The sequence below is a fragment of the Panthera uncia genome (genome assembly GCF_023721935.1).
Source record: "Panthera uncia isolate 11264 chromosome A1 unlocalized genomic scaffold, Puncia_PCG_1.0 HiC_scaffold_17, whole genome shotgun sequence".
In the NCBI taxonomy this organism is placed as follows: Eukaryota; Metazoa; Chordata; class Mammalia; order Carnivora; family Felidae; genus Panthera; species Panthera uncia.
In genome coordinates this window covers 14,101,964-14,115,622 of record NW_026057577.1, presented here as the reverse complement: position 1 = coordinate 14,115,622, position 13,659 = coordinate 14,101,964, and the positions used below count along the sequence as shown (strand labels likewise).

Here is a 13,659-nt window from a genome sequence, read left to right as displayed (position 1 = left end):
TACATACACACATGACCTCTTCTTAGAATTCCCTTTTTGTCTCTTCTCATCTATCCCCACTCTCAAAGCTAAAAATCTACCTCCTGACCAGTCAAAAAGCTCCTCTTCAATCAAACTTTGATTCTCCAGACAGAATTAATGTCTCCTTCCCAAATCAACAGGTATTCCTACCATAGGTAGACACTATTACAGTATTTGTGTTTATTTCAGTATAAGCTCTAAAAGAACATAATGTTTTACTTACTTTTTACTCCACACAATCTCACACAGAGCAGAACTGAAATACATGAAAGTAATAAAGGAAACAACCCAAACAAGTGATACTGTTATTTCATTTCAGTTAATCCTGCTTGTGTTCTTACCTGCAGGATCCCAAGTTATGTTGTGTGCTATTGATTCCAGAAAAAATTGGCCACTTTTCTGCCATTGACTATATAATTCCTAAAATTAAAAAAGAAGTCATTTAGCCAACTATTATGGGCAGCATTTTTCTGTCAAATATATACATTCATTTATTATTATCACTTATTATTCATAGTAACACATGAAGTCATTTTCTTTGAGGTACAATCGACCATGCAGTCATTTTGAAGGAGAAGAAAATGTTCAATTCAGTCAAGAATAAGAAATATGTAATGGAAGAGAAGAGTGAGAGAATGAATACCCATTCATGGAGGTCCAAAAAAGTTTGTCTTCAGCATAAACAACCAGTAACTATATGCCACGTTGGAGAACATTCTCTTTAACCTCAGACTTTTAAAATTACAATGTTTACCATATTATTATAATAGTTACAAAGGTTTAACTTTAAATTTGTCTGTGTCTGTGCTGAGGCTTCCTTCTCTTTTAATGTTTCATCCTCACCTGAGATCATAAGGTATGTGTGAAAATTCAGAGTAAGAAATGAAACACTTCCATTATATTACATAATTTATGACATTATCATTTCTGAAAGCAATACTTTTCAAACTTTTTTACCTGTAGGCCACTAAGAAATGTATGTTGCAATAGGGCCCAAAACACAAACAGACATAAATGCAATCTAAGTTTACCCCCTTACTACATGTGATGCACAGTAACATCTTCTATTTTACCTCATTTTCTTTTAAATTCAGGCTATGGCCTACTAAGTTGATTTCACTAACCTCAAAAAGATTGAGACCCATAAATAATCTTTTAATGTAGTGGTTTTCATACTTTAGTACAATAACCTGAGATGTTTACTTAAAATTCAGATTTCTGAGATGCACATCCAAAGGTTTGGGCTCAAAAAATCCAAAATGAGGAATCTGTACTTTAAATCAATGCCCCAGGTGATTCTGATACAGGTGGTCTGCAGAATATGCTTTTATGAAACACTGCCTTGCAGGAATGGCTTTTGATCATAGTGCATGTCAGAACCCTCTCTAGAACCAGACACAGAAGTGCCTAGGCACAACCCCACACCTACAGATTTAGAAATCCCGAGGGCAGGATGGATACATGGACCAGCTAGTGATTCTGAAGTTGTCTTCCCATGAAGAACCACCACCTTAAAAGAATATTCCAGAATGCACAAAGAAAAGGAAATAGTATCTTTCTTATGAGGATCTACAGATTCTCTTAGACTATACCCAGGAATTACAGATTCTGTGTACCTTCCAAAGTCCATTTTTCTATTTGATCCAGTTTTTCCCTTACACATCAAGGTTTTTTGTTTGTTTGTTTTTGTTGTTGTTGTTGTTTTTTACCCTTTCTGCAGTCAGGGTTGCCTACCAATAAACCAACTTCTTCTTACTGACTTTTTTTTTTTTAACTTTTTTTTTTTTAACGTTTATTTAAGTTTGAGACAGAGAGAGACACAGCATGAATGGGGGAGGGGCAGAGAGAGAGGGAGACACAGAATCGGAAGCAAGCTCCAGGCTCTGAGCCATCAGCCCAGAGCCCGACGCGAGGCTCGAACTCGCGGACAGCGAGATCGTGACCTGAGCTGAAGTCGGACGCTTAACCGACTGAGCCACCCAGACGCCCCTCTTACTGACTTTTTAACAACATATTAAACAATTATAACCAGTACATGAGAAAATGGGCAAAAACTAAAATTCCTGATTCTACCCTTACTGATAAAGGTATTTTAACATAACTGATTTTTTTAAAAGTTTTAAAGTGAGTATCAGTTAACCTAAAGAAAATATTTTTCATTAACACAAGGTAGGGAAAAGAAAGTCCACACGTAGGAATCAATACAGCTAGTTTTACTTAGTTCTGTGGCTCAGCAGCTGTTTCACTAGTTAACTAACTTATTTTCTTTGGGCCTCTGTTGTCTTACTTATAAAAAAGAAATAACAGCTGTCATACTAAGTCAGAAGGAATTTGCAAGATACTAAGGAGCTAAGTGAAAATGAAATGAAAAATACTCAAAGATATATAAAGGTATGTCTATTATTAAAACACCTTAATTCTCTACATTTAACATACTTCTGCACAGTTTCTGACATCATGTCATCATTACAATATTCCCACAAAGAATGAATCGCTATTAGCCAATTTCAGAATTGATCAAAGAGCCTCGTAAGACTGACTTGCTTAGGATCAAATGGCTAGAAAGCAGCAGAGAAAGCAAGTAAGCAGTGCTCTTAAGACCATACTTTGGTGATCCTCTTTCATAGGACTTAAATCACCAGTTTAATCTTCAGTGGAAATGGGTAAAATAACCTGGTCTATTGTATCTAAGGCATTCAAGCACCCAAGAAATTTACTACATAACCTTTGTACTTATGAAATATTGTTTTAACCAGCTTTCAGAACTATTTCTGAATACAGTTTCTCTATAAAGAAAAACATTTACTGACCTGTTAACAGTTATATTACACGAACATAGTAAGTGCAAAAAAATAAGCCCTGGAGATAAATGTTAAGACTCTGCAATTAAAACATGTAACTTTAAGAACAAAATACACAAGAAACAGCAGAGAAACTATATAAAAGTAGATAATAAAAACCAAAAACAAAATAGTCACCCCACCTACATAATGGTGTTTGCCACTAGCAATAAATGAAGTGCCAAACTTAAAGCTGTTGACTCTTGAAATATTTATTATAAAAGAAAAACATCAGAAGAAAAAAAGTATTTTCAGGCAATTCATCAACACAATTTACTTTAATTCTACTTCAATCCAAGATTTAAAACATATTTTAAATATGGAAGTGGCATTTAACACGTATCTACAATTATGGTATAATTTATACTGATTTATTTGATGATCACTCTGCTTCTACACCCTTAAAAAACACTGTCTTTGAATACTCAAGACATTTCAATGCCTAAAAGAAAAATGATAAATTACTGACCAAATTTTTCTTTTGCTTCGGTAGGTTAACTGGTTCAAACACAGAGATAACATTTCCATAGGATGCTGCAATCTTTTAAAAAGAAAAATAAAGAAAACTTATGGATATGTTAACTTACTTATGAATCAAAAGAGCAAAAGAAATTAATAATATAACTTAAAATAAGCCCCCAACCAACACAATTTCATTCATCAATACTTGAAATGTCAGTTTTAAGAGACCACCATACCCAAATCAGAATTCTAGTACTGTCACTTACCAACTAGGTAACTAGCAAGTTAATCTCTTTGCATCTTAGTATCTCTATCTATTTATCTATATTTATAATATGCATAATACTATCTTCCTAATGGAATTAGTTGGAGGATTAAAACAACGGCTATAAAATATCTAGCATATAATTATCTTATAAGATGCATGGTAAATATTAATTCCTTTCCTCATAGAAAAAAAATGTACTTATGTATTCCTCGTCAAGTGGAAATCAGACTTAAAACTCAATTTCTAGGTTATCTCTTTAAAGTTCAAAATTCTGTCACTGTATGTGTATGTAGCCTTTTAAAAACTTAGATCTATTCCTTTGTGAACTCTCTAAGAAATGCATTTTTTCAATACTCTATTTTATTTGGTATCTTTATAATTTACTCTTTTAGTCAATGGCTCTATTTTATAAGGTGGCTACTGTTATAGCTTGAGTGAGCCACAAATGAAGAACACTGAAGTATCAGAAATGAGATTGATAGATACAAAGAATGAATGAGGGACAAAAATAAGAACATATAATCAATCTAGAGAAGAGGGGAGTAAGTAATGAGGATGTAATATCCAATGGAAAAAGACTTTCAATGGCTCTTTTTAAGTGTTCTGCAAGGTTCATAGGATACAGAAATCATCTGCAATCAGTCGGTCTGCAAGGAAGTATTTAGTTTGAGCTTTTAAGCATGGGTAGGGTTTCAAAGAGAAAGGAATATTCAGTGTAGGAGCAGGGTATAACACAAATATGAACACAAGTATAAACATTAGAAGAGACAATGTACGCTTGGAGATGACTACTAGCCCAGATGGAACAGAGTGTCCCTTATAACAGAATAAAGGACACACATCCAAAAAGGTACATCCAATCCAGGTTGTACAGGGCCTTGGGCCAAAGTGAATGATTTGAACTTTCCCAAGGTACTGGGTAGCTAAGAATGTTCTAAGCAAATGAGTCAGATAAATGCAGATGAATATTCTCATGAAAATTAATCTGCTAGTACTACAGAGGAAAACAAAACAGTAATGCTAAAATACTAGATGTCTACAGTATTAAGCAGCATTTCCTTCTTAAAGGCAAACAGAAATCTCCAAGTTTCATAACCTGCAAATTTTCTTCCTGATATCATAAGGAGTCTTTTAATTGTACTAAGATCTGTGACACAAAGGAAATTTGCCCTTTATGAAAATGACTATAAAACCAAATAACCAGTTTAACCTGGACTGTCATGTAATATAGGATCTCATGAAAATATAAATCATATGTGAAGTTATTAAAATGAGATTTCCAACATTAACCAGGTCTGTTTGAGTCCAGATGGTTTAATCAAGTTTTTACACAGTAATGAAGATTATAGAACTACAAAGCTGGAGATCAAACAAACATGAAGGGGGGGAAAGTCTCAAGGATTTTCAACATTCCATAATAAAGATCATTTTCATAATGTAGTAAGAATGAAAGTTGTGAACAAAAGAAAGATAGGTGAGAAACACTTGTAACTACAAAGGTAAGGGACCTAGGAATAACAAAGAAGACCAAAGAAACAGGTAAAGATTTCAAGAGCCAAAACTTATTCTACCATAAGTATCTCTAAACTATGTCCTAAGAGGTAACTTTTCAGACAGGCAGGTTCATCAGAAATGCTTAGATTAAAAAACAAAAAAAAAGATTGGGTCCATTTGATTCCTCACGCAAAATGTTCTGGTGGAATCATAGAGGCAAATAACCTTTTAAATATCTAGCAAAAAAATTAAATAAATTTGCACAGTTTAGCCTAGTCTAGTTACAAGTATACCTAGGCCTGGCCACCTATGCCTACATGGTGCTATATTAAGCTATACACTACTGCCTACTAGCTAGGACTCTACCAATTCTGCTACTATGTAGAACCATATTTCACCTGATACAGAATCATAACCTGTTTCTTTTGTTGTTGTTCTTCTTCTTCTTTCGAGGTCACTTTTTACTTTTCACATGCAAATAGAAGTCCAAACAAAATTTTTCATTTTTCTTACAGACTTGAAATAAATTGATGAAAAACTACGGACTTTAGAAGAGTTGATCTCCATTTTAGTATAAAGTTTATCCAGAAGTTACAAGGAGATACCTGCACAATGAAGAATGACTCTAACATATGATTTCTCCTCAGTAGTTTATGTGTAAACAGACTGAAGGTTTATTGTCATTCCTTTACCTTAATCCAATCAATTTTTAAATAAGTAACCTTTAGAACTGTTCTATGGGTAATGTTCACAGAAAAGATTATGCTATAACTTGAAATTATGTAAGAACAGAATTCTTGACAATCTCCAAGACACATCAGAGAGAAACAAGAATTTTGTTCTCTATTATGCATCTTAGAGAGTCAAAGAAAATTGTAGCTACATTGTCCCTGAAACAAAGCAAGCTTCACATTCAACAGGAAATACATACTTTGGAGATTATCTTGACAAAAACCAAACTCAAAACAAATCTCACATTATAAGATTACAAACCTTGCCTTGTTGCATTGAGCAGTCTACACATCCTACTTGAATATTTCCATGTTTAGCTCCTGGGATTATTTGTAACCTTTCAAAATCACTTCCCAGTATAACAATGTCACATCCAGATGCATAAGCCTAAAAAAAAAAAAAAAAGAAAGAAAGAGAGAAAGAAAGAAAGAAAATAAAAGGAATAAACTTGTGAAGAAAGTATATACATGTACAATACTGGCATTAATATTATGTTTTAACAGAGTGATTTTAAACATCCTTTTTTTTTTTTTAATCTGTATAATTCAAGAATATTTCCTTTACCTCTGATATTCAGTCCCATCAGCAAATTCAGCCAGTCCTGTCTGCAAAATGTTCACTTCCTTCATCACTAATGAATGGTACTGCTCTGGTCTAAACTATCATCATCTACCTCTTGCACTACTATTTTTTTTTTTAAGTTTATTTGAGAGTGGGCACACTCATGCATGAGTGAGAGAGGGAGACAGAGAATCTCTCATGAGACAGAGAAGGAGACAGAGAATCTCAAATAGGATCTGTGCTGTCAGCACAGAACCCCACCCAGGGTTCGAACCCATGAACCGTGAGATCATGACCTGAGCAGAAATCAAGAGTCAGATGCTCAAATGACTGAGCCACTCAGGAACCCCCCTCCTATACTACTATTAATAGTCAGACTGTTTCCATTCTTGCTTCCCTCTAATTCCTTTCCACACACAGTCATCTTTTTTTTTTTTTTTTTTTTTTTTAAGTAGGCTCTAGACCCAACGTGGGGCTCAAACTCATGACTCCAAGATCAACAGTTGCATGTTCTATCAAGTGAGCGAGCTGAGCTCCCTGAAGAGTCAGCTCTTAAAAATGTTTATTAAAGCAAGTAATTTGCCCTGCTTAAAACCCCTTCAATAGTTTATCCATTGGACATGGAATAAATCAACTCCTTACCATGGTTCAATGCCCTAAATTATTATCCCAACTCTCCAAACCCATCTCAAGCTACTGTCTCGTTCCCTCTTTTGGCTCCCGTCCCTACACTGCCCTTCCTTCTGTTCCAGGGGCATACCAATCTTTTTCCACCTCAGTGTGTTTTATCCACCTCTCTCCTGCCCGATCTTTGTCTAGCAAGCTTTTTTTCAATATTCGGGTCTCAGTTCCCTCTGTCTCTATCTGTCTCTGATTACTTTCCATCCCACCACTATTTATTCTTCTTCATAGCACCTATCATAATTTTTAAGTATCTTGCTTATTATCCACTTCAATTGCTGCAAGTTAGGTTTCAAGACAAAAAGAGAGCATCCAAGCATATCTTATTCTCTGCTCTATCCTCCAATTCTAACTAACAGGATTTCTTTATAAACACCTATGGAATAAATGAAGTATCTAACTTCAAAAAACAGCCACCACAGCCAAACAAATAAAAAGATATCGTTCAAGGCTTGCTGGCAAGCGTTTTATACCTCTTTTCGGTTTTTACAATTAGCACAACTCTTCCAACCAGAACTGATTTTGCATCCTTTCTTTAACTTCTTAGATCACAGGAGTTTCTCCTGTTACAAAGTATGTGGCTGTCTTCCTAGAATTTACCTATATAAGCCAGCATGAAGTATGACACTAACAATAAAACATTTATCACAAACTGTTTCCCATCCAAAAATAAGTTCACAGTATTAGCAATTATTTACTTTCTCATCACTTTTGCACCTGCACATTTACCTTACTTAATGTAAAAAATACTATACTTAATATATACTTCATGACCTTAATTCCTATCAAAGCCACAATGTTTCTGTACCTACCAGCAAAAGGTATTTGAAAAGAAATTTGAGAGAACATACAAATAAATCTGCTCACATTACAGATAAGAAAATGAGGCCTTAATAGGCTGACATAACTTCTAAGTGGCAGAATGGGCTTCAGAATCCTGATCGCTTTTGATTCTTCACCTAGCGCTATTTCCCTGGCACCATTAGGACTTCCATAGTTATTGTGCTTGCCCGAATTTTCCTAGGAGAAATTAGTGACAATCAAGTATGGTTCTACTAGTGTCACATAGGGGAAAATCTTGGCTCAGTGAACAAACAAAAAAAATCTCATGATGGTCTGTAAAACGATATAAATATCCACTATCGGAACACAAGACTTGTCACAAGACTATTAGCAAGAATAAAAATTTTCACTTGTAACACACTAAATATCTTAATATTTTAGAAACCGATTTTCCCCTCATTATTAAATTTTGATAAAGTACTGATTGTCACCGTATCCCAAAACATTGTGTCAAATTCTGAACGTTTACAATTTAGATTTCCTTACTTGTTAACAAAAATTTTTTAGTTTCCATTAACTGGAATGAACATGTATGTTTTTTTTCTTTCTTTCTGTCTTTCTTTCTTTCTTTCTTTCTTTCTTTCTTTCTTTCAATATATGAAATTTATTGTCAAATTGGTTTCCATACAACACCCAGTGCTCATCCCAACAGGTGCCCTCCTCAATGCCCATCACCCACTTTCCCCTCCCTCCCACCCCCCATCAACCCTCAGTTTATTCTCAGTTTTTAAGAGTCTCCTATGCTTTGGCTCCCTCCCTTTATTTTTTCCCCCTTTCCCTCCCCCATGGGTTTCTGTTAAGTTTCTCAGGATCCACATTAAGAGTGAAAATATATGGTATCTGTCTTTCTCTGTATGACTTATTTCACTTAGCGTAACACTCTCCAGTTCCATCCATGTTGCTACAAAGGGCCATATTTCATTCTTTCTCATTGCCACGTAGTACTCCATTGTGTATATAAACCACAATTTCTGTAACCATTCATCAGTTGATGGACATTTTTTTGTAATTTTTTTTAATGTTTATTTATTTTTGATGGAGAGAGAGACAGAGTGTGAGTGGGTAGCGTCAGAGAGAGAGACACACAGAATCCGAAGCAGGCTTCAGGCTCTGAGCTGTCAGCACAGAGCCCGATGCGGGGCTCAAACTCACAAACCGCGAGATCATGACCTGAGTCGAAGTTGGATGCTCAACCGACTGAGCCACCCAGGCGCCCCCATCAGTTGATGGACATTTATGCTCTTTCCATAATTTGGCTATTGTTGAAAGTGCTGCTGTCAACATTGGGGTACAAGTGCCCCTGTGCATCAGCACTCCTGTACCCCTTGGGTAAATCCCTAGCAGTGCTATTGCTGGGTCATAGGGAAGATCTATTTTTAATTTTTTGAGGAACCTCCACACTGTTTTCCAGAGGGGCTGCACCAGTCTGCATTCCAACTGACAGTGCAAGAGGGTTCCCGTTTCTCCACATGCTCGCTAGCATCTATATAGTCTCCTGATTTGTTCATTTTAGCTGCTCTGACTGGCGTGAGGTGATATCTGTGTGGTTTTGATTTGTATTTCCCTGACGAGGAGTGACGTGGAGCATGTTTTCATGTGCCTGTTGGCCATCTGGATGTCTTCTTTGGAGAAGTGTCTATTCATATCTTCTGCTCATTTCTTCACTGGATTATTTGTTTTTCGGGTGTGGAGTTTGGTAAGTTCTTTATAGATTTTGGATACTAGCCCTTTGTCCAATATATCATTTGCAAATATTTGTTCCCATTCTGTTGGTTGCCTTTTAGTTTTGTTGATTGTTTCCTTTGCAGTGCAGAAGCTTTTTATCTTCATGAGGTCCCAATAGTTCATTTTTGCTTTTAATTCCCTTGCCTTTGGAGATGTGTCAAGTAAGAAATTGCTGCAGCTGAGGTCAGAGGTTTTTTTCCTGCTTTCTCCTCTAGGGTTTTGATGGTTTCCTGTCTCACATTCAGATCCTTTATCCATTTTGAGTTGGTTACAAAATTACTGTTTAATGTAAGTATTAAACATGTGCAGAGTTGAGAACCGCATAGTTATCCCAGAAATAAACACTTAGAACTCTAGATAGGAAAATGCCAATTTATAATACAATTAACCCTTGATCATTCAAAGATTAACCCAGTTCTGAATTACCCTTGTCCTTTTGCTGCTCCTGTATTACACTAGTATTGCCTGTCATTTGACTTTCCTTTAGTGACAGTAGAACATACAAAAGCTTTCTCTCTCTAGTTTTGGTAAACTTCAAATCAATTGAAAATGACTGATCTTATCTGGAATCTCTCTCTTTCAGTCCCCGCTTTCTTCTCTTAGAGTTATAACTAATGCATAGCAATAAACTACTATATGAGAAAAAAAAGATTATAATCATCTGCAGTCTTCACTAGTCGACTACTATGTTGGTGCTTATAATTAAGATTTTCTGGTATTCTTGACTACAGAACTTATTTTTCAGTTTATCTGCATAACTAAATATAGAATGCATTAAAGACTCAAACCATATTTGCATTATGTTCCGTTTCTCAATCATTTTCAAGAATCTGTAAACGTCTCTCCTTAAAAAGTCTGCTGTGCATAGGAGACTAGTTAAATAAATATTGCACATACCCACAATGGAGTATAATACAGCTGTAAAAATAATAAGGAAGCAATCTATGAACTGAAATGCAGTGATTTCTTGGGGACATTTTTAAGTGAAAAAAAGCAAAGTACAAAAGGATGTGTTATTCGGGCAAGGAACAAGGAAAATAAGAAAACACACATGGATCTGCTTATTACAGTAAGAAACACAGGATGGATAAAACTAGACAGTAATAAAGCTGATTACCAACAAAGGTGGGGAGGATGAAGTGGAAGAGATACAGGAAAAAATGACTTTTGAAAACATGTTAACATAATACATATTCAAAACTTAAATCAATCAGAGTAGGGGGCAGGTAGTGAAACAAAGGAATTGACTGCATTTCAAATAAAGAAGGCACAAAGGACCTAAGTAACTTATGAACACAGAGTATGACTGTGTAATATCAGTCTTGGACAGTGAAAAGGAAAACACTAGTCCACCTCCTGTGTTTCTCCTTTACTCACACACAACTACCACATTCTCAACACTTTTGACAACAGATGTGGGGTCTTTTAACCACAAGAAACAATTCTGTGACACAAACTGGGTCTCTGACAATTTAACTCAATTCTGACACTACGTACCTGGGGATAGTGTCTGATCCCATAGGTTAAGGGCTCAGTTTTAACTGAGACTGTCCTATACTTCACAAGCTAATCTCAAGTGGTGGGTCCCCAGGTTACCCATAACTTCTGTCCAATTTGGCTACATATCAGAAGTTCCCATGACCTCCTTCCCCTTGGATCTGATATGTGCTAAAACAAAACTTAGGGAAATACTTACTTACATTTACCAATTTATTAAAAGATATGATAAGGGATACAGAAGAACAACTTAGATAAAGAAATGTATACAGCAGGATCTGGGAGGAGGTTCCAAGTACAGGAGCTTCTGTCCCCATGGAACTAGGGGAGCATCACCCTCCTGGTACATGGATATGTTCACCAACCTGGAAGCTCCCCGAGTGCCATACTGTTGGGATTTCACAGAAGCTTCCTTGCACAGGCATGTCAATTATTAACTCCATTTCTAATCCCTCTCTAGTCTCTGGAGAATGGAAGGTGGGGCTGAAAATTACAAGCTTCTAAATCTGGCTTAATCTTTCTGCTGACCATCCCAGAAGCCATCCAGGACCCTACCTAGAGTTGCCTCATTACAACAAAAGATGCTCCTGGTTCCCTTATAACTTAGGAATTTATAAGGGTTTCAAGAGCTGTGGTAGGTCCCAGGGTAAAGAACCAAGTAAGTATTAGGGGGCGCCTGCCTGGCTCAGTCAGTAGAGCATGTGACTCTTGATCTCAGAATTTTAAGTTTGAACCCACATTGGGTAAAGAGACTACTTTAAAAAAATTGGGCATGTGGGTGGCTCAGTTCCTGAAGCATCCAACTCTTGATTTCAGCTCAGGTCATGATCTTACGGTTCATGAGATCATGCCCTGTGTCAGGCTCTGTGCTGACATGGAGGAGCCTGCTTGGGATTCTCTCTCTCCCCTCTCTCTGCCCCCTCCCCCTCACTCCCCAACCCCATGCAGCACGCAGCACCTGGACACACAATCTCTCTCAAAATTAAATAAACATTAAAAAAATATTAAAAAACTGTTAAATTAAAAAAAAACAAATATTAGAACAAGTGATGCTCATAATGTTCTTATCACTTAGGAATTTAGAAGAGTTTCAGGAGCTCTGTGCCAGAAACAAGGGAAACAGACCAATATATGTTATCTTCTATTATCTCATAGGCAGGGTGGGGAGAAGTATGAACAAATCTTGAATGCTTTTTGTAGGATGTTTTGTAACTGTAGTGGTATGGACAATGCAATTCTGAAACTATTTTAAATGTATTACAGAACTGAGCAAATTAGCCGAGGATCTCACGGTATAAGGAAGAACAAAGATATAAAATAAAGATGCAACAGAGTCGAGTAAGGTTGTACCGGAATTGGAAATATTGGTATAAAAATTATGCTTTCCAAAATATACATATTTCCCTGCACATATGTAAATATATTTGTACATGTGTATGTATGTGCATGCCATATGCATATACATGTGTATCATGTGCTGGTACTGTCAACTGAAAAGGACAAGAAGCATAAACATCCCAGTAGCAATGAGATCACCTAGCACCTTGATCTTGGTCTCTAATAGCATTCTCTACTAAAAGAAACCAGGGCTCCCTGAAGAAAGAGCTAATTACATCACTGGGGCAGGGTAGCTACAATAAGGGCAAAGAATACCCTCTTACACCAGAAAGAAGGTGCTTTAAAAAAAAAAAAAAGGACCAGGCAAGAATCATCATCCGTGGATATTCAACCTAGGAGAAAATAGGGACACTCAACTTAGGATATTTGCACGGTCTTAAAACTCTCTCACACACTGCTTATTAGGTACAAGAGGAAGGAAAAAAAAAAAAAAGAAATTTGTTGTACGGGGGAGAAACTGGGCAACACCTTCAAGAGTCATCAAAATTAACATCACTAATGACAGATATCACGCACACCTAGAGAAGAACACAACATCATCTATGCAGAATTTTGGCCAAGAATGCATAACCTCACTATAACCGAGAAGAAACATCAGAAAATGCAAAATGAGTAAAGGTTTGTTTTTTAAAAGTGGGAAGAACGTACTCTACTCTTCAAATGTCAAAGTCAAAATGAATTTAAAAAAAAAGAAATGATGCTAAAGAGACATGGTAATTAAATGTAATCCCATGGTCCGAATCTTGTACTAGAAAGGATAAATGCTGTATAGAATGCTGTCATATCAACTAACAGAACTGGAATACAGCTAATACGTTAGCTAAAAGTTTATCAATATATATTTATGAAATAGATTACTGTTATTATATAACAGAATACTCGTCTTACCATGAAATCAAACTAAAGTATTTGATTGTAAAAAATTATGACATATGTAACTTATTTCAAAGGGTTCAGGACAAAAAATTATGTAGGCATACACATATCCAAGGAGCACAAATGATAAAGAAAATGGGAATCAATTACTACCCATAGTCAAATCTAAGTAAAGAGAGTATGGGTGCTCCTTGTATTATTTTTATTTCATTAACTTTTTCTAGGTATGAAGTTATTTCTAAACAGTTACTTTCCATGTAG

The 13,659-nt window shown here is 35.9% G+C and overlaps 1 protein-coding gene across 3 annotated transcripts in view; it reads right to left on the bottom strand.

Moving 5' to 3' along the window:
• The window catches only part of DMXL1 (Dmx like 1), a 132,766-nt gene that overhangs the window by 108,541 nt on the left and 10,566 nt on the right, over positions 1-13,659 (bottom strand). For all 3 annotated transcript variants that reach the window (XM_049648429.1, XM_049648427.1, XM_049648428.1), the window contains exons 2-4: positions 6,079-6,204; positions 3,331-3,402; positions 363-441 (exon numbers count right to left, since the gene is read on the bottom strand). In XM_049648429.1, coding sequence (XP_049504386.1) covers positions 363-441; positions 3,331-3,402; positions 6,079-6,204 — 277 coding nt within the window. The remainder of the gene's footprint in view (positions 1-362; positions 442-3,330; positions 3,403-6,078; positions 6,205-13,659) is intronic.